The 26729-nt window shown below is 43.2% G+C and overlaps 1 protein-coding gene across 1 annotated transcript in view; it reads right to left on the bottom strand.

The window, feature by feature from the left end:
* ENG (endoglin) overlaps positions 1-26729 on the bottom strand; it is a 379947-nt gene that overhangs the window by 79492 nt on the left and 273726 nt on the right. The window contains exons 11-13 of the mRNA XM_085614141.1: positions 18953-19060; positions 11294-11551; positions 11058-11136 (exon numbers count right to left, since the gene is read on the bottom strand). Of these exons, the coding sequence (XP_085470267.1) occupies positions 11058-11136; positions 11294-11551; positions 18953-19060 (445 nt within the window). The remainder of the gene's footprint in view (positions 1-11057; positions 11137-11293; positions 11552-18952; positions 19061-26729) is intronic.

The raw sequence follows: 26729 nt of genomic DNA on the forward strand, positions 1-26729 counted from the left end.
ACATGGCAAACTATGGCTCTCAACTGTGTAATGAGAAGATAGGAGGTAGGATACCTTCTTGACATCTCGATACACCTGCGATAAAAGAGTACGGAGCATCTCCAGTGCATCAGCGTCCTCTGACGCCTCCTTCATATCGCGATACACCTGCGATAAAAGAGTACGGAGCATCTCCAGTGCATCAGCGTCCTCTGATGCCTTCTTGACATCTTGATACACCTGCGATAAAAGAGTACGGAGCATCTCCAGTGCATCAGCGTCCTCTGATGCCTTCTTCATATCTCGATACACCTGCGATAAAAGAGTACGGAGCATCTCCAGTGCATCAGTGTCCTCTGATGCCTTCTTCATATCGCGATACACCTGCGATAAAAGAGTACGGAGCATCTCCAGTGCATCAGCGTCCTCTGATGCCTTCTTCATATCTCGGATCACCTGCGATAAAAGAGTACGGAGCATCTCCAGTGCATCAGTGTCCTCTGACGCCTCCTTCATATCGCGATACACCTGCGATAAAAGAGTACGGAGCATCTCCCGTGCACCAGCGTCCTCTGATGCCTTCTTCATATCTCGGATCACCTGCGATAAAAGAGTAAGGAGCATCTCCAGTGCATCAGCGTCCTCTGATGCCTTCTTCATATCTCGATACACCTGCGATAAAAGAGTACGGAGCATCTCCAGTGCATCAGCGTCCTCTGATGCCTTCTTCATATCGCGATACACCTGCGATAAAAGAGTACGGAGCATCTCCAGTGCATCAGCGTCCTCTGATGCCTTCTTCATATCGCGATACACCTGCGATAAAAGAGTACGGAGCATCTCCAGTGCATCAGTGTCCTCTGACGCCTCCTTCATATCGCGATACACCTGCGATAAAAGAGTACGGAGCATCTCCAGTGCATCAGCGTCCTCTGATGCCTTCTTCATATCTCGGATCACCTGCGATAAAAGAGTACGGAGCATCTCCAGTGCATCAGCGTCCTCTGATGCCTTCTTCATATCTCGATACACCTGCAATAAAAGAGTATGGAGCATCTCCAGTGCATCAGCGTCCTCTGATGCCTTCTTCATATCTCGATACACCGGCGATAAAAGAGTACGGAGCATCTCCAGTGCATCAGCGTCCTCTGATGCCTTCTTCATATCTCGATACACCTGCAATAAAAGAGTATGGAGCATCTCCAGTGCATCAGCGTCCTCTGATGCCTTCTTCATATCTCGATACACCTGCGATAAAAGAGTACGGAGCATCTCCAGTGCATCAGTGTCCTCTGATGCCTTCTTCATATCTCGATACACCTGCGATAAAAGAGTACGGAGCATCTCCAGTGCATCAGCGTCCTCTGATGCCTTCTTCATATCTCGGATCACCTGCGATAAAAGAGTACGGAGCATCTCCAGTGCATCAGTGTCCTCTGACGCCTTCTTCATATCGCGATACACCTGCGATAAAAGAGTACGGAGCATCTCCAGTGCATCAGCGTCCTCTGATGCCTTCTTCATATCTCGGTACACCTGCGATAAAAGAGTACGGAGCATCTCCAGTGCATCAGCGTCCTCTGACGCCTCCTTCATATCGCGATACACCTGCGATAAAAGAGTACGGAGCATCTCCAGTGCATCAGCGTCCTCTGATGCCTTCTTCATATCTCGATACACCTGCGATAAAAGAGTACGGAGCATCTCCAGTGCATCAGTGTCCTCTGACGCCTCCTTCATATCGCGATACACCTGCGATAAAAGAGTACGGAGCATCTCCCGTGCACCAGCGTCCTCTGATGCCTTCTTCATATCTCGGATCACCTGCGATAAAAGAGTACGGAGCATCTCCAGTGCATCAGCGTCCTCTGATGCCTTCTTCATATCGTGATACACCGGCGATAAAAGAGTACGGAGCATCTCCAGTGCATCAGCGTCCTCTGATGCCTTCTTCATATCTCGATACACCTGCGATAAAAGAGTACGGAGCATCTCCAGTGCATCAGTGTCCTCTGACGCCTCCTTCATATCGCGATACACCTGCGATAAAAGAGTACGGAGCATCTCCAGTGCATCAGTGTCCTCTGACGCCTCCTTCATATCGCGATACACCTGCGATAAAAGAGTACGGAGCATCTCCCGTGCACCAGCGTCCTCTGATGCCTTCTTCATATCTCGGATCACCTGCGATAAAAGAGTACGGAGCATCTCCAGTGCATCAGCGTCCTCTGATGCCTTCTTCATATCTCGGATCACCTGCGATAAAAGAGTACGGAGCATCTCCAGTGCATCAGCGTCCTCTGATGCCTCCTTCATATCGCGATACACCTGCGATAAAAGAGTACGGAGCATCTCCAGTGCATCAGCGTCCTCTGATGCCTTCTTCATATCTCGATCACCTGCGATAAAAGAGTACGGAGCATCTCCAGTGCATCAGCGTCCTCTGATGCCTTCTTCATATCTCAGTACACCTGCGATAAAAGAGTACGGAGCATCTCCAGTGCATCAGCGTCCTCTGATGCCTTTTTCATATCTCGATACACCTGCGATAAAAGAGTACGGAGCATCTCCAGTGCATCAGCGTCCTCTGATGCCTTCTTCACATCTCGGTACACCTGCGATAAAAGAGTACGGAGCATCTCCAGTGCATCAGCGTCCTCTGACGCCTCCTTCATATCGCGATACACCTGCGATAAAAGAGTGCGGAGCATCTCCAGTGCATCAGCGTCCTCTGATGCCTTCTTCATATCTCGGTACACCTGCGATAAAAGAGTACGGAGCATCTCCAGTGCATCAGCGTCCTCTGATGCCTTCTTCATATCTCGATACACCTGCGATAAAAGAGTACGGAGCATCTCCAGTGCATCAGCGTCCTCTGATGCCTTCTTCATATCTCGGTACACATGCGATAAAAGAGTACGGAGCATCTCCAGTGCATCAGCGTCCTCTGATGCCTTCTTCATATCTCGATCACCTGCGATAAAAGAGTACGGAGCATCTCCAGTGCATCAGCGTCCTCTGATGCCTTCTTCATATCGCGATACACCTGCGATAAAAGAGTGCGGAGCATCTCCAGTGCATCAGCGTCCTCTGATGCCTTCTTCATATCTCGGATCACCTGCGATAAAAGAGTACGGAGCATCTCCAGTGCATCAGCGTCCTCTGACGCCTTCTTCATATCTCGATACACCTGCGATAAAAGAGTACGGAGCATCTCCAGTGCATCAGCGTCCTCTGATGCCTTCTTCATATCTCGATACACATGCAATAAAAGAGTACGGAGCATCTCCAGTGCATCAGCGTCCTCTGATGCCTTCTTCATATCGCGATACACATGCAATAAAGGATTGAGGAGCGTCTCCCGTGCACCAGGCAAGAGAGGGAATGGCAGCACCTTTTGAGTCTGGTGGTTTTTCCGAGGCATCTTGAAGCAGGCTCATACGGGGAAGTGATCAGTCTAGGATTAGGGAGAGCTAGTCCTGAACAGGAAGCAAAAAAATGAGGTAAAGAGCTTGACCTTTTAAATTCGTGGGTTTCCGGGGGGCGTGGCTTGGTGTGGACAGAAATGGCTGCCTTCCAGTGAAGCTCGGCAGTGGTTTGGGAGAGTCAAGCCCCTTAGACCAGACATTTTCATCCAGCACCACTCTACTTGGCATCCATGACAGAGTCTGCTTTCATATATGGCTGCTGAATTTAATTGCTGCACAAGCTATGAGCAGCATTTTTTCTTTTATTTGCTGGCGCGTTTTCTCACAGGACTCGCGCCCGCCACTTTGTTTTCACAGCAGCAATGTATTCTGCCTCTACTAAGTGGTGGAGGTGTTTTATCAGCAGTCTTCAACATTTTTGCTTGCAGCAGTGTTTTGTGTGCGTTCTTCCCACTGCTGCTCACATTGGAAACTCGTCATTAGGTAGAAACATTAGAATCTTCATTTTATGGATTCTTGTGTTTATTTTCCTCTCAAGGACATTTCTAATGGGTCCTGTTCCCTCGTAGGACCCTGGAGGTCATTCTGCCTTCATTTGTTAACACATCTATGTTTCTTACAGTAATTTTCTTTTGAAAATTATTTTATTGAAGAGACAAAAGAAATACTTTTCTATAATACAATGTTTTAAGGCACATCTCTCCAGTATGTAGAGCTTGCTATTTCTTTGGCTCTTTAGTGCATGGGGAAGACAACCCCGTTTGCTGTGCTGTTAACACCTCTTCTGCTCCTCCGTCTGTGGTGAATTATAGTTCTTTAGTGTCCTTGAAGAGACTTCAAAAAAAGCAACATCCTCAAATATTCCACTTCCTACCTCTAAAAGTACAACTAAACTAGCTGTTACTTTGACGCTTTCATCAGGAAAACCGGTTAAAAAAAAGCCCACCTTCACCAGATATATCTCCTCCACTAACATCCATCGAATGAATTCTTGAAGAAATACGAGCACTCAGACAAAACATGGAAGAAACTAAAATATGTTGTCAAAATTTGGACGATAAATGGTCTACTATGGAGAGCAAAGTCACTCAAATAAGTAGACGGGACTCTTTTCAATCTGTTGTGAGTCAAGGTCCTTCCATGCTATTGCAAATATCACAGCTTCAGAAACAGGATGAGAATCTTGAAAATCATAGCAGGGGCAATAACCTGCATATTTACAGATTAACAGAAGGACTTGAAGTCTCTGATCGCCTCACTTTTTAAAAATCTTTCCTTTCAAGATTCTTGGGCCTCCTGATACGCCAGCATTAAATATTCAAAGAGCTTATCGTTTAGGTCATATTCCACAAACTGCGTCTTTACCTGATAAGCTAAGAGGAGTTATTCTGTATTTTTTTAGAATATACTGTTTTGTTGAAAGTACGGCAAGCAGTCAAAGGCAGAGGAAATATTTCTTGGCAAGGTTACACTCTTTTCTTTTCACAAGATTACACTAAAGCAACGGCAGATCGAGGGAATACGTTTTTGGACAAGAGACCAGCGCTTCATTGTATTAATGTCATATTTGGTCTTATGCATCCTTCCTTTTTCAATATTACTTATAAAATAAAACTACAACCTACGAGGACCCTTATCTGCTATAATGTTTTCTGGACCGTTGCATACAGGAACACATGGAACACTAGACATACTGTATATAATTTTAAGTATATCGCTTGTTGCTTTCAATGTGTATTATGTTGTGATGAATTTTGTATAAGTTACTCAATGTGCCTCCTCGTCCATCTGGATGGTGTGTTTCCTCACTCCCGTTTCTGCCCTGAGGTCTCCGGTTAGTTGCGTTTTTCCCTTATGTGGCCTCACCACCCTCGACTTTTGTTATGTTTTTGGTCTTGATTTTTCTACTTTTATTTATGGCTTTTGTCTTTTTCTTTCTTACTCCTCTTCTTATCCTGCTATCTCTTTTCACCTGTCTTTTTTTTCTCAGAACTCCTTTATCAATATTTTAATTTTTCATTCCTATTTTATGTCTTTTTTCTATCCTTTTTATTCTATTCTTTTTCCCATTAATTTTATTCTTTCTTCCTTTTTCTACAATTCCATTTTCTTTTTCGTGTACTATCGATTTTTCTATGTTGTTACATTTTCATAGTTTTTTGTTATTATACCTATGCTGTTTTTGCATTTTAAAAGTTATTATTGCTTGTGTTAACATTTTGAACCTACTGATGTATTGTAGATGGTTTTAAAATTCATTTCATGGAACCTTAAAGGTTTAGGCTCCCCGATAAAACGTCAAAGGGTTTTATCAAATGTTTCTAGCTTAAAGGTTGACATTGTTTTGTTACAAAAAGACAATGAGTTGGTCAAATGTTTGCATCTCCTGGTACAGGGAAACGTAATGGGGTTGCTATTTTATGTCATAAGCACCGCAAACTACAAGTCATCGCCCAGGATACTGATGATGAAGGTAGATGTGTTTCAGTTTTCTTATTTGTTGATAAAATCCCCTTAACCATTTTCAACCGATATGTATCTGCTAATCCAGATAAGTCCTTTTTGACTCAAGAGTTGTCCAAATTGAGGATTTATAATGATTATTATTTATTAGTAGGTGGCAATTGTAACACTGTTTTGACCCTATTACAGACAAACGCTCTAAAGCTCAATGTATTCCTTCACATGTGAATTCTCTGTTTAAATCTACAATATTTCAAAGATCTCTTGTTGATGCTTGAAGGTTATTCAACCCGACTCTTCAAGAGTATACTTTCTTTTCTCCTGCTCATTTTTCTCAATCCCGAATAGACTATTTGTTTATATCTAGAGCACTTGCTCAGCATCTCATACACTAAGATATAGGATCCATATTAATCTCAGACCATGCCCAGTCACTATGGGTTTAGTTCTCCTTCCATTCACTTCTGTCACTAGAGGTTGGAGGTTTAATAACTCCCTTTTTTTGGACCCCAATTTTACACAAGATTTTAAACAATTTGCCAACACATTTTTTCTGGAGAATAAAACTCCTGGCATTTCCCCTCAAACTATTTGGGATACTTTAAAAGCTGCTTCTGGAGATTTCATTATTTCTTTTGTAGCCCAGAAACAGAATATATCTTCAATTAATTTAAAATAACTCCAACTCCCGTATTAAACAATTTGAACACTTCTTTTATAATACCAAATCTAAAACTGATCTCAATGAATTAGTCAATGCTAAATTTACATTTAATAAGCTTTCAACAGAAATTACTTATTGCAGTCAGAATAAGGCAGGAAAACATATTGGGAATGATCATAAGATTAAAAAAGGAAGTACTAAAATTGATTCTCTTTTAACCTCTACCAATAGTACTATTCATAAAAATGAAAATATACTTTTGGAATTTACTCCATTTTTTCAGACCCTTTATATCCTGGAATCTGAATCTACCTACCAAGATTCTCTTAAATATTTATCATCTATTTCTCCTCCTTCCAATTTGAACGTAGATTTTTCCTCATTGGACACTGATATTCAAATTCAAGATATTTTTAATGCGATTTGTTCTATTGAACGCGGTAAAGTTCCGGAGCCTGATGGTTTCACTATAGAAATGTATTCCTGTTTTTCCAAACTTCTCATACCAAAGTTACACCAACTGTTTCTTTAATTTATAGCCACTCAGTCATCTGGTGGTTCTTCCCCAAAGACAACAAGAATGATACATGATGCCAAAATGATCATCCGATTCCCTTAATTAATTTAGATGTGCAAAAATCCTAGCTCTCCGCTTAGATACTTTCTTACCTCAGCTAATTGGGAAAGAACAATGTGGTTTCATTAAAGGTAGGCATCGTACCGACAATACTAGATTATTTTTTAATGTTCTTAGTAAGTGTAAATCCTATACATTCCCTTTAGCAGTGGTGTCTTAGAATGCAGTAAAGACATTTGATAGAGTCAGTTGGCCTTTTATTTTGCCTGCACTTTCCTGTTTTTTTTCCTAAACTTATTAACTATGTTTCTTTGTTGGATTCTTCCCCTAAATCCTCTATTTTAGACAATAGTCTTATGTGTCCATTTCCCCCCCACAGAGGTGTTCTCCTCTATTATTTATTCTGCCTTTAAAACCTTTCTTAATAAAAATGTGTTCAAATCCAGACAGCGCGGGTTTTGTTTTTGGTGATCAGCAGTTAACTCTCGGTCTTCGCTGATGATATTTCACTTCTTTTTTTCATCCACAAACATCTCTACCAGCTTTTCTCTTCGGGGTGGACTTTGCATCTATTTCAGGTTATAAGTTAAATGCTGACAAAAGCCAAAATCTTCCCCTATCTTTCTTGTGGATTTTGTTTCTTTTTACTTGAATTCAGATCAAATAAAATATCTTGGATTGTTGTTCACTGATTCTTATGTTCTTATGAAGGTTCACGGATTCCGTTAAAAATACTATATCTTTACATTTTAAAACATTGCTTGCTGTATTAAGTTAATTTTCATCTCGCTGGAGTCCTTTATTTTTAACTTGGTGGGGTCATTTGGATACTATAAAAATGATGTTAGTTCCCATAATATTATTTTAGCTTTCAAATATGCCAGTGAATGTTCCTCATTCCCAATTAAAAAAATTGTACTCTATCCTATCTAAATTCTTATGGTATAACAACAAACCTCCGCTGTCTCTCCAAAAACTTAAAAGACCAAAACATATGGGGTGGGGGTTAATTGTCCGTGTTTCCATGCATACCATTTTAATTAAACAAACTTTTTCTGTTTCAGGAGGAAGATTCTGTACAATCTCCATTATAGACTGATCTTGAAAAGTCCTTTTTTATCCTTTGTCGTTTATGGAATGTTTGTCTTTTTCGTCTAGGCCTTCATCACTATCTCTTCCGATATTTAAGAATACCTGCAAGGTATTTCAACCTGTGTTTATCTCCTATAGAAATCCTAAAGAATGTTTTTTTTACAGTCAACAATTTGGCATAATACTTTTGTTAGGTTACATAATAAACCCATTTTTGGGAAGGATTAGTATGCCAAGCGCCTCAAATGGGTTTATAAGCTTTTTCAGAATGATGCCTGTATTCCGTTTGGGGTAGCTCAATCTCATTTTTCCCTTCTACTTTCACATCAAGCCAAATACATGTCCTTTCTTTCTGTAATTCAATCCTCATACAATAATCTTCTTCATATTTCTACTCCTTCTTCCCCAATATCCAGTATAAGCAAGATCTTGTATACATCCCCTTCCGCATCTCAAACATGTAGTAGCTCCTCTAAAAAGTAGAGATAAAACAGAGGTGGAGCATTTTTGGGAAACTGGTTTACAGACTATGGGCCCGATTCGCAAAGGCAATCTGAGACAAAAGCCGTACTCTCCGGCTAAAGCCGTACTCTCTGCCTGAAGCCGTACTCTCCGGCTGAAGCTGTACTCTCCGGCTAAAGAAGCCGTACTCTCGGGCTAAAGAAGCCGTACTCTCCGGCTAAAGAAGCCGTACTCTCCGGCTAAAGAAGCCGTACTCTTTGCACCCGGCTAGCGTCTCCAGCTCGGGCCAGATGAAGTGTAATCAATGGGCCGGAATGCAATTTTACAAAAATTAACATTAGGAATGTTAGAAAAATGGTAGCAGAGGTCAAACATTGGTGTAACACTGCAGTCAACACTGAGGGGAGCGCAAATTGTGGACTGCATGTACCATGATGCAAAGGAGCAAACTTTTCTGGGATGTGATGTAGTGTCTTGCCACACAATTTTCCCTGCCTAAACTGTTTTTCGTGACCTCCTCCACCATTTATCTCATGTTTCTAACATTCCTTTTTGTAAAAATTGCATTACGACTCATTGATTACATTTCATCCGGTCCGAGCCAGTGGTTCCGGCCTGGGTGCGGAGAGTACGACTTGAGACGTAGATTCCGGCCTGACTGCGGACGTAGAGATACGACTCGTAAATGACCTCTGAATACCAAAAGTTGTAAAGTTAGACTTTGGTCTCAGATTCCTTTTGTGAATCGAACCCTACATTTTCGATTTCGATTTGGAATAACATTTGGAATTAAATAAGGAAATCTTCTAGAGTGGCTAATGCCACCCAAACCTTATTTTTCATCTACAATAGGCTCTTGATTCCTCCTTCTACATTGCATAAGATAGACCGTACTATCCCATTTATATGCTGGTCATGTTCCGCTGCTCCAGAAGATCTTAAATATATGCTATTTGAATGCCCACATATTTATACATTTCGGTCACAAATTTGGCAACAGATCAATATTATTTTTCGCAGGCACATTCCGTTTACTTTTATTATTTTTTTTCTAGATAGTGTTTCAGAAGATTGAGAAACTCAGTCTAAAGTTGTCAACATTATTGATTTACTTCTTGCAGTTGCCTTTCAGCAGATTACAAAAGCATGGAAGGATGCTTCTAAGATATCTTTTCAGACCTGGTGGTATGGAGTCTGTTATAATCACAGATTAGATAGAGCATAGGTTCACCCAGTTTCTCTTGGCATTAAAAGAGATCTCTTGTGGTTAGCCATAACAAATTTCTTAGATTGTTCTGCTCCTAAGTCATATTTCCATAACCCTCAAATTGAAGAGGTCCCTCAACATCCATTAATTTATTTTTTATCATTGATAGTGTCATTGTGAACTCATAGATCTTTGCATTAATGTTAATTAATTATTGGCTTTTTCATGATGGTATCTAAATATTGTGTTTCCTCTCTTTAATCTCACTCTTCCTCTCTTTTCTTTTTATCTTACTTTTTTCAATTTTTACCTTTAACATTTATATTTATATGCATAATGAATATCCTTTGTGTGACTTCCCAATGTAAATGCATATTTTTTCCAATACATTTTACTTTTAAACTTTTCTAAAAAAATATGTGGGTTCCCTTTCCTGTTGGTCCAGGACCTAAGAATGGACTGAGTCAACAGTCTTCCTGCCAAGAAGTAAATATTGTGCCATGCACCTTCAGGGCGAGATGATACAATATTGAAGACAATGACAAATCACCTTAAGTGACACAGTAAACTAACAATCAGGCAGTACACACAAATGCAATACACACTCCCTTATTGTTGTAGTATGACGTTTGTGAACTTCAGGACTGTGCATACATAAATGTCTTAGTTGATGTCATAAGCTTTGTAATGAGTTCACGGTCATGCCATGAGCAGACTTCTTAGAATGCTTTACAAAGTGTTGCCACCACGCATAGAAGGCGAAGGTAAAGAGACAACTGGACACCGAGCTGTGCACATCTGAGACTTGTTTTTGATCTTAACACTTGAATGAATCAAAGGTGTTATAACTGCCTGCTGTAGGAGGGTTACCTTTGGAGTACCACCCCTACAGTTATAACCACACACACAGGGAAGTGGTACCCACCGCCTCACACTGCGCTCTGGAAGCATGTAATACACGCATACATGTACATACAAAAACACAGAACACCTTAGCGTGATATGATACATTTCTGAACTGAGGAAGACAATACATACCCAATCACATTGCCCATCTGGACCAAGAACTTTCCACAAACCAGACATATTCAAAGGAGAGACATCCTGGGCACACAATACGCCCACACCAAGGCATTTCACTCACCCCAGATTCCACCAACACTCAAGAACTGAAAGTAAACTTACCTTGACCAAGACTAAAAGGGCTCTGGCTGGTGATTGACAGGTCTAAAGATGCTTTAATAAGTTTGTTGTCCGAGCAATTCTATAAATGAAAAGACAGATGTGAAGTTATGAAGTATGCCACGGACAGTGACAACATCGGACTACATCCAAGAACAGAAATCCCTTAAAGCTCACCTAGGGCACCCCACAGCCTGCCTAAAACACACATTGTCCCCCCCAGGTGAAGAGACACTCACAATGGCATGGTCTGGCTCCAGGCAGAGCGCACAGGTCAGGACCCCGGTGCAGGCAGGTGGGCCTGTGCTGGCTCGATGCATGAAGGTGAAACGGAAGAGCCTGTGGGTGCTGTCCAGTTCCACTGGCTCCAGGATCTGCACAGTAGACATCTTCGGAACATCTTGGGCAATCAGGATCCTGCTCTTCTCGGTGCCCAGGGTCAGCGAGCACTGTTGGAGACGCACCAGGGCATGGTCGGCTGCACCACTCACCGACACCTGCAAGGGAACATTCCAAGAAACAAGGGATGAATGAATGACAGCAAACATCGAGTACTCCCCTGCTTATACGCCTGGTTCTCAACATCACATCTGATACTTACAGCTGGGCGGGCTGGGTAGTCTCCCAGAAGCGTTGCAGAGTCTGTCAGACTCCCGCTACATTTAGAGTAGGGAGAACTGTCATGTTTTGATGAGTCTAAGCTGGCTCAGTCAGCAGAAAACATTGACCAATGGGTTAAACACCATGAATCCAGTAGACATTGGACGTCAAGGTGCCTGCCCTACGTTCCAAAGTCATTGCTTCCGGCCTGGAACCACCAGTGAAAGCCTGGGGCTCCTGAAGAATAAATGTGATTATTGACCCCACTCACTGGGAAAAACTGCGAGATTCATTTTTTTTAACCACAATCTATTGCTTTGGGAGTTTGTTTTTGAAAAATAAAAAATGTCTGCAGTGCTGAAGCATTGAACATGGTGTCTGCAGAGCAAATCTTCAGTGCGTCCTCTGAAGGGTTTAAGATCTTTCAATATGGTGGGCTGTACTCCACCAGAGCAGCGGTGCACACTTTAATTTAGCAAATATATTTCATTGCAAAGCAGTGTTGTTAGCTTAAAATGTTTAAACCTGAGTTTGCATGTATGTGTAGGCATACCAACATACATAGTCACTGACAAAGCCTAGGGTTATAGTGACTTAAGAGGAAGGTATTCAAATGAGATAAGAATTAACGTTTACAAAATGAAGAACTGCTAAACGTCAGCATCTATAGTTTACAAAATGAAGAACTGCTAAACTTCAGCAGCTAAAGTTTACAAAATGAAGAACTGCTAAACTTCAGCAGCTATAGTTTACAAATTGAAGAACTGCTAAATTTCAGCAGCTATAGTTTACAAAATGAAGAACTGCTGATCTTCAGCAGCTATAGTTTACAAAATGAAGAACTGCTAAATTTTAGCAGCTATAGTTTACAAAATGAAGAACTGCTAAACGTCAGCAGGTATAGTTTACAAAATGAAGAACTGCTAAACTTCAGCAGCTAAAGTTTACAAAATGAAGAACTGCTAAATTTTAGCAGCTATAGTTTACAAAATGAAGAACTGCTAAACGTCAGCAGGTATAGTTTACAAAATGAAGAACTGCTAAACTTCAGCAGCTATAGTTTACAAAATGAAGAACTGCTAAATTTCAGCAGCTATAGTTTACAAAATGAAGAACTGCTAAATTTCAGCAGCTATACTTTACAAAATGAAGAACTGCTGATCTTCAGCAGCTATAGTTTACAAAATGAAGATCTGCTAAACTTCAGCAGCTATAGTTTACAAATATAGTTTACAAAATGAAGAACTGCTAAACTTTAGCAGCTATAGTTTTGTGAACTAAATATAACTCATGTCCTGCCATGCACTGCTTACGGCCTCAAATATAAAAGCACTCATGACACGTTCAATGACACCACTGATCACAACTCGTATGCCATCAGTGATTGTTGCAAAACTTTGATGTGATTCTGTTCAGTTGCTTTGTCTGTATTGGAGAGCAAAGTTTCTTATGGAAATTAACACGGGAAAAAACACTTTGGGGCCAAATGTTCCGATCACAAACAAGCACACTCCTAGAATCAGCCTGTCAGCACGTAGAAAAATGCTTTTTGGAATGTACAAAGCCCAAATTGAAATTAGGCAACTCAAAGTAGGGGGTGAGACATTCGCAAATTAGAAAGGAACCCCATGGGGCCACTTCTTGTTCGGGATTGTTGTGAGAAGATTTATTTTAAGACATAATATAAAGTATTTGTAAAGCGCACTTATCTCCTAAGGGTATCAAGGCACTGAATAACATATGTTTATTGTTACCCAGCTCAATGTAACTCATTTTATCGACCTTAGAAGGATGAAAAGCTGAGTGGACCCACCCAGATTTGAACCTGTGACCATGAGGTCCAACACGGGCCCCTACGGGGGATGCATTAGTCCCACAGACCACTGCCTGCTCTTAAAAAATGAAACCAAACATATTTTTTTATTGTTGAAACGCATCCCATTTTCCTTTAAGGAAAGTGGGTTGCATTTCAACCAAAAAAACATAACCCTTTATTCAAAGGCAATCACAGACATGGTGGTCTGCTGACCTCAGCAAGAACATCCCCGTGATGGCTGAGATTCCTAATAGGTCGCAAACTGTGACCTACCTTGTTAATATTCATGAGGTAGGTCGATTTGCGATCCACTAGGAATAGCAAAGTATGAAGCAAAAATCTTCATATATAAGGAATATCAATTTCCAAATAGCGATTCAGATAAAATTGCTATTTGGAAAGCGCTCTTCCTATCCTTTGTACATCTGGCCCACAGTCCCGCTTGACAGAGTGGCCCAAAACATTCTATGAAGGAGCGAAAGTGGGTGAATATTTTGGGGGTGAAAGTTTTTAGCACATTCATCAAACGCTGCCAAGTTATTAAAGAAACAAAAATCCCTTTCCTGTGGAAAGTCTGATCTAACTATAAGCACACTGACGCTCGAACGGCCAGTCTAATAAGACTATCGATGTATGCACACATACACAGTCAGATATAACCTTATACAGGTGGCCCCAGCACTTATCTGAGGCCCGCTGTGGCCTCCTACCAATTCCCTTGTAGAGATGCCACGGGCTATCGTCATCCAGGATGCCCGCGTTGCCATTCCGTACAATCCCTCCTGCCTCTCTCTGGGCATCGGCTCTCTTCCTCACTAATGACAGAGAGCAGCAGTCCTGACCACAGTACAGAGCTGCCTTGACTAAAGTCTGCGCCATGAAGAGGAAAATGCTGCAACACATTCTGCGACTGTTATCTGGCTATTTTATCACATTCATTCACATCAATAAAAAAGGTGTCCCATTGTTCCCCAAAATACAAGTTTTAAGAACACTCTGTATACACATTAATCACATTCCAATAAAAATATTATTCATCAAATGATATATTTCTTACATTGAACCACAGGAGCACTGTCCCGTATAACTCACGGAGTAAAATAATTTGCGTGAAAACAAATGTGGCACTTAGCAGAAAATACCCGAATATATGCGCACTCTATGTAATCAAATGCATGCCTTGTTTAGGAGCGGCCGTGGGATATTGATTCAATGATATAGATGGCATAGAATATTGAAAATATCTGCAGGTTAGAAAGTCTAGGTTTTCCAGACCTACCTTCACATATATTTGCCTATGCAGTACAAATAATCTTCAAGGTAGATAGGTCGAGTTAGAATTAGTACATCTCTACGACTTGTATGCATCTGCCCCTTAATATTCTGTTCTCGATCTTAGTACACCGCGATACTATTGGTGCCGATATCTGTTCTAAAAATTAGTACACCACGATACTACTGATGCCGATATTCTCTTCTGGATATTTGTACTCCACGATATTATTGGTGCTTATACTCTGTTCTCGATATTAGTACACCACGATACTATTGATGCTGACATTCTGTTCTAAAAACTAAGTATATCACGATACTATTGATGTAGATATTGTGTTCTCGATATTAGTACACCACGATACTATTGACACCTATATTCTGTTCTCGATATTAGTACACAACGATACTATTAGTGCCTATATTCTGATCTCGATATTAGTACACCACGATACTATTGGTGCTTATACTCTGCTCTCGATATTAGTACACCACGATACTATTGGTGCCTATACTCTGCTCTCGATATTAGTACATCACGATACTATTGACGCCTATATTCTGTTCTCGGTATTAGTACACCACGATACTATTGGTGCCTATACTCTGCTCTCGATATTAGTACACCACGATACTATTGGTGCCTATACTCTGCTCTCGATATTAGTACACCACGATACTATTGATGCCGATACTCTGTTCTCCATATTAGTACACCACAATTCTATTGATGCAGATATTCTGTTTTCGAAGTTAGTACATCACAATACTATTGGTGCCTATGCTCTGTTCTCGATATTAGTACACCACAATATTATTTTTGCCGATATTCTGTTCTCCGTATTAGTACACCACGATACTATTGATGTCAACATTCTGTTCTAAAAATTAGTATACCACAATACTATTGATGTAGATATTCTGTTCTCGATATTACTACACCACAGTACTATTGATGCCAATATTCTGTTCTCGATATTTGTACACCACTATACTATTGGTGCCGATATCCTGTTTTCGATATTTTCACACCACGATACTATCGATAACCATATTCTGTTCTCGAAATTAGTACACCGCGATACTATTTATGTCGATATTCTGTTCTAGAGATTAGTACACCACAATAGTATTGGTGCCGATATTCTGTTCTCGATATTAGTACACCACAATACTATTGGTGCCGATATCTGTTCTAAAAATTAGTACACCACTATACTATTGATGTAGATATTATCTTCTGGATATTTGTACACTACGATACTATCAATGTTGATATTCTGTTCTGAAAATTAGTACACCACGATACTATTGATGCCGATATTCTGTGCTCAATATTTGTACACCACAATACTATTGATGCCGAAATTCTGTTCCGAAATTAGTACACCACGATTCTATTGGTGCCTATACTCTGCTCTCGATATTAGTACATCACGATACTATTGACGCCTATATTCTGTTCTCGGTATTAGTACACCACGATACTATTGGTGCCTATACTCTGCTCTCGATATTAGTACAGCACGATAATATTAATGTCGATATTCAGTTCTTGATATTAGTACACCACGATACTATTGATGCCGATACTCTGTTCTCCATATTAGTACACCACAATACTATTGATGCAGATATTCTGTTTTCGAAGTTAGTACATCACAATACTATTGGTGCCTATGCTCTGTTCTCGATATTAGTACACCACAATATTATTTTTGCCGATATTCTGTTCTCCGTATTAGTACACCACGATACTATTGATGTCAACATTCTGTTCTAAAAATTAGTATACCACAATACTATTGATGTAGATATTCTGTTCTCGATATTACTACACCACAGTACTATTGATGCCAATATTCTGTTCTCGATATTTGTACACCACTATACTATTGGTGCCGATATCCTGTTTTCGATATTTTCACACCACAATACTATCGATAACCATATTCTGTTCTCGAAATTAGTACACCGCGATACTATTTATGTCGATATTCTGTTCTAGAGATTAGTACACCACAATAGTATTGGTGCCGATATTCTGTTCTCGATATTAGTACACCACAATACTATTGGTGCCGATATCTGTTCTAAAAATTAGTACACCACTATACTATTGATGTAGATATTATCTTCTGGATATTTGTACACTACGATACTATCAATGTTGATATTCTGTTCTGAAAATTAGTACACCACGATACTATTGATGCCGAAATTCTGTTCTCGAAATTAGTACACCACGATTCTATTGATGCTGATATTCTTTTTTTTAATATTTGTACACCACAACACTATTGATGCCGATATTCTGTTCTCGAAAATAGAACATCACGATACTATTGATGCTGATATTCTGTTCATGAAGTTAGTACACCACGATACTATTGGTGCCGATATTCTGTTCTAAAAATTAGTACACCACGATACTATTGATGTGGATATTCTGCTCTCGATATTAGTACACCATGATACTATTGGTGCCTATACTCTGCTCTCGATATTATACACCACGAAACTATTGGTGCCTATATTCTGTTCTCGATATTAGTACACAACGATACTATTAGTGCCTATATTCTGATCTCGATATTAGTACACCACGATACTATTGACGCCTATATTCTGTTCTCGGTATTAGTACACCACGATACTATTGGTGTGGATATTCTGCTCTCGATATTATACACCACGAAACTATTGGTGCCTATACTCTGCTCTCGATATTAGTACACCACGATACTATTGATGCTGACATTCTGTTCTAGATATTAGTACACAACGATACTATTAGTGCCTATATTCTGATCTTGATATTAGTACATCACGATACTATTGACGCCTATATTCTGTTCTCAGTATTAGTACACCACGATACTATTGACGCCTATATTCTGCTTTCGATATTAGTACACCACAATGCTATTGGTGCCTATACTCTGCTCTCGATATTAGTACATCACGATACTATTGATGTGGATATTCTGCTCTCGATATTAGTACACCACGATACTATTGATGCTGACATTCTGTTCTCGATATTAGTACACAACGATACTATTAGTGCCTATATTCTGATCTCGATATTAGTACATCACGATACTATTGACGCCTATATTCTGTTCTCGGTATTAGTACACCACGATACTATTGGTGCCTATACTCTGCTCTCGATATTAGTACACCACGATACTATTGGTGCCTATACTCTGCTCTCGATATTAGTACACCACGATACTATTGGTGCCTATACTCTGCTCTCGATATTAGTACAGCACGATAATATTAATGTCGATATTCAGTTCTTAATATTAGTACACCACGATACTATTGACGCCTATATTCTGCTTTCGATATTAGTACACCACGATGCTATTGGTGCCTATACTCTGCTCTCGATATTATACACCACGATACTATTGATGCTGACATTCTGTTCTCAGTATTAGTACACCACGATACTATTAGGGCCAAGTCCAACAGTGCCTATATTCTGATCTCGATATTAGTACATCACGATACTATTGACGCCTATATTCTGTTCTCGGTATTAGTACACCACGATACTATTGGTGCCTATACTCTGCTCTCGATATTAGTACACCACGATACTATTGGTGCCTATACTCTGCTCTCGATATTAGTACACCACGATACTATTGGTGCCTATACTCTGCTCTCGATATTAGTACAGCACGATAATATTAATGTCGATATTCAGTTCTTGATATTAGTACACCACGATACTATTGACGCCTATATTCTGTTCTCGGTATTAGTACACCACGATACTATTGGTGCCTATACTCTGCTCTCGATATTAGTACAGCACGATAATATTAATGTCGATATTCAGTTCTTGATATTAGTACACCACGATACTATTGGTGCCGATATTCTGTTCTCGAAATTAGTACACCACAATACTATTGATTCCGATATTCTCTCGATATTAGTACACTACGATACTATTGGAGCGATATCCAGTAGTACTAACTGGAAGGAGAGCCGCAGAGTGCACCCATGTGTCATAATTCTTTTAGTGACTTATCCTATTTGTGCGGGAAATTATTTTGGTAAAATCTGAAAATCATGCAGCAGAGGATGGAATATGCAGTAAGTATGTGGACTCCATTAGGATAGAATGCAAAGTTATATTACTCCAGAGCCCTGGTTACTGCTCACCAGGTGGGCACATGCCACATACCTGGGCATAGGTCTTCACGCCTGCCTGGATGGACTCAGAGGAGGTGGTGAAGTCTGGATTCCCATAAACCTTCAGTTCCATTGATGGAGTCACACAAACAAAGGGCACCTGGGGAGGAAAGAACTCACAGGTCAACAACAGAGCGTGAGGAGGTAGTGAGAGCAGACATGCAGCAGGAAGCAGCGAGAGACAAGAGAAACAAGCATTTGCAATGCAATAGGTCTCACATTTGTAAAAGCTAGAGCTGTTGGTGTTGAAAATGTTTTTTACTTTTGTTTTTTTGTGTGCAGTGGAGTGATGATATTTGCATAGCACTACTGCCGTTCGTATGACCTCACGGCGCTGGAGAACCACAAAATGGGAAATAGGTTATGAGGGAGGGGAGACAAAAGTAATATGCTGGTTTGGATGAAAAATAACAGCATCCTTCAAATAGCAAACACACACAGAGAATGGAAGATTTAGTAAAGCATGGGAAATATAAGCAGGAACAACATAGTTATGTTAACGCTTTTACACTTCTTATTGAGAAATCATGGAGTGTTTTAGAGTATGACTACAGGGCTGGAAGAAGGTAAGCAGTATGGTTTCAAAAGATGTGGTTTAATAAGACCACATCCGTGAACACAGAGCCGCGGCACACTAGTAAAATAAGGAAAACCGTGGGTAAATCTCTTGTTTATCTCATAAGGAGCAGAACGCCTCACACATGAAATATTACCAATGCACTCCACATTAACAGCAGGGCCGTTACTGTGAAACATTAAAATATTCACTTTGCATTCCAGAGTGCAGTGCTTATATCCTGACATGTCAGTATTCTCCACTGTGCTCACATAGACAAGGAAATAAAAGCAAACCTGTTCAAATAACAAAATGTCTGCTTTCAAGCTCATCACAGTACCTTGCTGCACCCTCAATTCAGTATATTAAAAACAACAGACGCGTCCCAGGAGTGAAGAGGTGTCTTCAAAGATGTATCCTGCGTGTCGTGGCTGGCTGTACCTAAACCGAGTATGTTGGTGAAAATAAATGTGTCCCAATGATATTGGTTATTTGGAACAGGTGTACACATACTGCGGTACCAGGTGGACCCTGCTTTTACACTTACTACTCTTTTAAAAACTGGGGACTGCGAGATATCAGCCCGCCGCGTACCCCTGCGCAGGTGACGTGTGTCTGAAGATGGCAAATAGATGCCACATGAACGGGAAACAGCAGTCACCCGAGTGGTGACAAACCAGGGACCCTGTCGCCTTCTAGGCCTGTGTACTCACTGAAGCACTGTTGTGCACTTGGTCAGCGTAGTGTGAACAAATATGCATTTAACAGTCCACTGCTTGGTTATTCCCCAAGGCTCATCGTGTTGCACAGATTACAGTCACAATAATTGTGACTTACGAGAGATTCGCGTTTGAGGCTCCCTAACCGGCCACTGAATAGGTCTTCAAAGGCCTCTGCCCGACACTGGAGCAGCAGGAGAAGGGGAAGAAATCAAGGAGAGGAAAGAGGGGGCATGAGCCGTTGGTTGAGGTCATGGTTTTCCTCCAGTGAGGAGCAGTCAGACAAAGAGGGAATATGAGAGAGGAGGGGAGGGGCAGCGGCGGAGCGGGAGACGTGCACTCTGTTGTTTAAAGAAAGTAGCGCCTCACTGGCAAACTCTGTACAATGGCACTAAAAATGTATTTAGTTGTGAATGACACCAATCTCACCATATTTTTGTATTTTGAACCTTTTTTTGTCTCCATCCTGAGGCTGACCTTTGGAACAGCAAAATGTCAGAAGAAGACTGCATTTGCAGCCAAAGTGTTTCTTTCTTTGTTGGATCCATTTCACAGAGGAACAAATCAAAGAAAGAGAGGGTAAGAGCCGTTTGTTGAAGTCAAGGTTTTTAGTAAGTGACTGGAGGGGCAAACATATTGCCATCCAATGTCCTTGCTGGAAAATGTTATCGTGGTGAGCTACTACTTTGGAACTGGAGAACTCTTGCTCACATAATGCACCCCAAGACCTTCCGGTCAGATTCATGCAACAACTTCAAAACAAGTGGTGGCAAGAGAGCGTGTCCTGCCTGCAGCAGCAGGTCGAAGAAAGTCCTTTATAAAAAATAGTGCTCACAGATTGTATATAAAACATACTGAGTAACAACACATGTAACAGGGGCAGTCCTCACGGGAGGTTACAGCAGGAGAAAAGGAGGTACTACTAAGCCTATTCATGAATCACTCAATCAATCAGTCATTTGTAAAGCGCACTACATACCCGTGAGGGTCTCAAGGCGCTGAATCAAAAGCCACCATTTACAAAGGACAGTAACCGGAGCCAATTGAAAAGATGGGTGGAGCTTAAAGTCCATACCTGAATACAGCACAAGCGCTGCCTAGGATAGGCCTAAAAACATGCACCAAGGACTAAGGAAAAAGAAACCTCCGGTGAAGAGTATATCATTAAAAGTGAAAGAGCACCAATGAGGTAAAGCACTGAGACATGCACCAACGAGAAGCACAGAGACATACACTGACGAGAAGAAGCAAAAAGACATGAGACAACGAGAAGCACAGAGACATGCACCGTGAAGGAGCAGCGCAGGGACAGGCACCGACAAGAAGCAAAGAGACATACACCAATGAGAAGCACAGAGACATGCTCCAACGAGAAGCACAGAGACATGCTCCAACGAGAAGCACAGAGACATGACCGAAGAGAAGCACTGAGATGTGCACCGAGGAGGGGGAAGCATGGAGTCCTGCACAGACAAGAAGCACAGAGACCTTTACTGTCGAGAATCACAGAGACATGCACCGATGAGGAGCAGCACAGAGACATGCACCGTCAAGAAGCTCAAAAACATACACCAAGAAGCACAGACATGCGCAAACGAGAATCACAGAGATGTGCATCAAAGATAAGCTCAGAGACATGCGCCAACGAGAAGCACTGAGATGTGCGCCAACGAGGGGAAGCACGGAGACATGCACCAACGAGAACTCAAACATATGCACGACGAGGAGAAGCACAGAGACATACACCGACAAGAAGGACAGAGACCCGCACCAACGAGAAGCACTGAAATGTGCACCGATGAGGAGCAGCACAGAGACATGCACCAACGAGAAGCACTGAGATGGGCACCGATGACGTGAAACGCAGAGACATGCACAAATGAGAAGCACTGAGATGTGCATCGAGGAGAAGCACAGAGACCTGCGCCAACGAGAAGCACTGATGTGCACTGATGCGAGAAGAACAGAGACCTGCACAGACAAGAAGCACTGAGATGTGCACCGATGAGGTGCAGCACAGGGACATGCACTGACGAGAAGCACTGACATGTGCACCGATGAGGAGAAGCACAGAGACATGCACTAATGAGAAGCACTGAGATATGCATCGATGAGAAGCAAAGAGACCTGCACCACCTAAAAGCACAGAGACACTCACTGATGAGGAGAAGCACAGAGACATGCACAGATGAGAAGCACAGAGACGTGCACCGATGAGGAAAAACACAGAGACATGCACTGACGAGAAGCACTGAGATGTGCACTGATGAGGTGAAGCACACAGACATGCACCAACGAGAAACACTGAGTTGTGCACATATGAGAAGCAGCACAGAGACATACACTGACGAGAAGTACTGAGATGTGCACCGATGAGGAGCAGCACAGAGACATGCGCCAACGAGAAGCAACGAGATGTGCACTGATGAGGAGCAGCACAGAGACCTGCGCCAACGAGAAGCACTGAGATGTGCACTGATGAGGAGAAGCACAGAGACATGCACCGACGAGAAGCACTGAGATGTGCACCGATAAGGTGCAGCACAGAGACATGCACTGACGATAAGCACTGAGATGTGCACCAATGAGGAGCAGCACAGACACATGCGCCGAGAAGCACTGAGATGTGCACCAATGAGGAGTAGCACAGAGACATGCGCCAACGAGAAGCACTGAGATGTGCACTGATGAGAAGCACAGAGACATGCGCCAACGAGAAGCACTGAGATGTGCACCGATGAGGACCAGCACAGAGACATGCACCAACGAGAAGCACTGAGATGTGCACCAATGAGGAGCAGCACAGAGACATGCGCCAACAAGAAGCACTGAGATGTGCACCGATGAGGAGCAGCACAGAGACATGCGCCTACGAGAAGCACTGAGATGTGCACTGATGAGGAGAAGCACAGAGACATGCGCCAACAAGAAGCACTGAGATGTGCACTGAGAAGGAGCAGCACAGAGACATGCGCCAACGAGAAGCACTGAGATGTGCACTGATGAGGAGCAGCACAGAGACATGCACCAACGAGAAGCACTGAGATGTGCACTGATGAGGAGCAGCACAGAGACATGCACCAACGAGAAGCACTGAGATGTGCACCGACGAGGGGAAGCACAGAGACATGCGCCAACGAGAAGCACTGAGATGTGCACTGATGAGGAGAAGCACAGAGACATGCGCCAACGAGAATCACTGAGATGTGCACTGATGAGGAGAAGCACAGAGACATGCGCCAACGAGAAGCACTGAGATGTGTACCGATGAGGAGCAGCACAGAGACATGCACCAACGAGAAGCACTGAGATGTGCACCAATGAGGAGCAGCACAGAGACATGCGCCAACAAGATGCACTGAGATGTGCACCGATGAGGAGCAGCACAGAGACATGCGCCAAAGAGAAGCACTGAGATGTGCACCAATGAGGAGCAGCACAGAGACATGCGCCAACAAGAAGCACTGAGATGTGCACTGATGAGGAGCAGCACAGAGACATGCACCAACGAGAAGCACTGAGATGTGCACTGATGAGGAGAAGCAGAGACATGCGCCAACGAGAAGCACTGAGATGTGCACCAATGAGGAGCAGCACAGAGACATGCACCAACGAGAAGCACTGAGATGTGCACTGATGAGGAGAAGCACAGAGACATACACCGACAAGAAGCACTGAGATGTGCACCAATGAGGAGCAGCACAAAGACATGTGCCAACGAGAAGCACTGAGATGTGCACCGATGAGGAGCAGCACAGAGACATGCACCAACGAGAAGCACTGAGATGTGCACCAATGAGGAGCAGCACAGAGACATGCGCCAACAAGAAGCACTGAGATGTGCACTGATGGGGAGCAGCACAGACATACACCGACAAGAAGCACTGAGATGTGCACTGATGAGGAGAAGCACAGAGACATGCGCCAACGAGAAGCACTGAGATGTGCACCAATGAGGAGCAGCACAGAGACATGCGCCAAAAAGAAGCACTGAGATGTGCACCGATGAGGAGCAGCACAGAGACATGCGCCAACGAGAAGCACTGAGATGTGCACCAATGAGGAGCAGCACAGAGACATGCGCCAACGAGAAGCACTGAGATGTGCACCAATGAGGAGCAGCACAGAGACATGCACCAACGAGAAGCACTGAGATGTGCACTGATGAGGAGCAGCACAGAGACATGCACCAACGAGAAGCACTGAGATGTGCACTGATGAGGAGCAGCACAGAGACATGCACCAACGAGAAGCACTGAGATGTGCACCGACGAGGGGAAGCACAGAGACATGCGCCAACGAGAAGCACTGAGATGTGCACTGATGAGGAGAAGCACAGAGGCATGCGCCAACGAGAAGCACTGAGATGTGCACTGATGAGGAGAAGCAGAGACATGCGCCAACGAGAAGCACTGAGATGTGCACCAATGAGGAGCAGCACAGAGAAATGCACCAACGAGAAGCACTGAGATGTGCACTGATGAGGAGAAGCACAGAGACATACACCGACAAGAAGCACTGAGATGTGCACCAATGAGGAGCTGCACAGAGACATGCACCAACGAGAAGCACTGAGATGTGCACCGACGAGGGGAAGCACGGCACATGCACCGACAAGAAGCACTGAGATGTGCACCGATGAGGAGCAGTACAGAGACATGCACTGACGAGAAGCACTGAGATGTGCACCGATGAGGAGCAGTACAGAGACATGCACTGACGAGAAGCACTGAGATGTGCACTGATGAGGTGAAGCACACAGACATGCACCAACGAGAAGCACTGAGATGTGCACCGACAAGGGGGAGTATGGAGACATGAACCAATGAGAAGCACAGAGACCTATACTGACGAGAAGCACTGACGTGTACTGATGAGGAGAAGCACAGAGACCTGCACCGACGAGAAGCACAGAGACATGCACCAACAAGGAGAAGCACAGAGATATGTACCGATGAGGAAAAGCACAGAGACAAGCACTGATGAGAAGCACTGAGACTTATACTGATGAGAAGCACTGAGGTGCGACAACGAGAAGCACAGACGTGTACTGCAGAGAAGCACTGTTATGTGCACGATGATGAGAAGCACAGAGACATGCACTGCAGAGAAGCACTGAGATTGCACCGAGGAGGGGAAGCACGGAGACTTGCACCAACTAGAAGCACAGAGACCTATACTGACGAGAAGCAGTGAAATACAAGTTACTTACCTTCGGTAACGATGTATCTGGTAGAGACGATTCTAGCCGCAGATTCCTTAACGTAGAATTATCACCAGGCGTGAGACTGGACCCGGAAAACTTTAAAAAGTAAAGCCACAGCAGGGAGAGCGTAAAGCACCCTTCCACGGAACCAACGTGCCACCCAAGGCGAGAGCCAGGCTGGAGGCACAAGCAGGGGAAAGCGCTGCAAGAGAGAGACACTGCAACCATAGGCCACACAGGAAAGGGCCACAAGCCCGGCACAGAGGAGCAACAGCAATCCACTCCCAGACAACATATTCAAGGAGGGTCATAACCTCTGAAAGGAGCAAGAGGCCAAGGACAGGCAAAAGAACCCCCAGCGTAGAAGACCGCAAGGGGATCAGAAATTGCAACAACAAAGGCAAAATAGCAAAAGCAGGCCCCCACACTGGAGAGAACCCAGCTGAAGGGAAGCCCGACAGGCAGAAAACGAAAAGGACCCCCACAGAAGACAAGCCACCCAGAGGGAGGAGAGCACAGAAAACCAAGCAGAGGGTCCTCGCAGAACAGGGAGGAAGGGCGGTTCGAGAAGGAATCTGCAGCTAGAATCGTCTCTACCAGATACATCGTTATAGAAGGTAAGTAACTTGTACATCTGATAGAGACTACTAGCCGCAGATTCCTTAACGTAGACTAGATAGCCAAGCCATACCCGGAAGGGAGGAGGTCCTGCGAGAGAGCCTCCCCACCAGGAGAGACCAGGGCCCCAGTAGGGGACATGGCACAAGAACAAGAAGGAAAAGGCCTGGATATCCCAAGCCCAACCAAGGGAGAGTGCCCAACACCCCGCAAGGACAGACAGCACCCCAAAAGCCTCAAGGAACACAAGGGCCACCTCAAACCCAGTGAGAAGACGCAGAGCCAGAGACAGGTCCCACTGGAAGAAACACATGCACAGAGACAGAAAAGAGCTGAAAACACCGTGGCCGCAAGCAGAGGGCAAGGCCGGAACGGCGCCACCGCCAACAGCACAGGCGGAAGAAGAAAAGCACCAGTGCGCGAAGCCCCAATGGAACCAGAGGCAGGGGCGCAAGGAAACACACCTAGAACACAACGACGGAGTAGAACAAGCATTCCTGAATGGGCACGTGTCGCCAGCAACAGGCAACACCACGGAACAGCGCACCCAGCAAAGGCAGACGCCAGCCGAAGGCAGAGGCCAGGGAAGACCAGGACACACCCCAAGGCAGGGGCCGGGCCAGAAATCCACACACACACTGACCTACGAAGAAGTGGAGGAACCGGTAGA

Source organism: Triturus cristatus, chromosome 1_2, assembly GCF_964204655.1.
Source record: "Triturus cristatus chromosome 1_2, aTriCri1.1, whole genome shotgun sequence".
Lineage (NCBI taxonomy): Eukaryota > Metazoa > Chordata > Amphibia > Caudata > Salamandridae > Triturus > Triturus cristatus.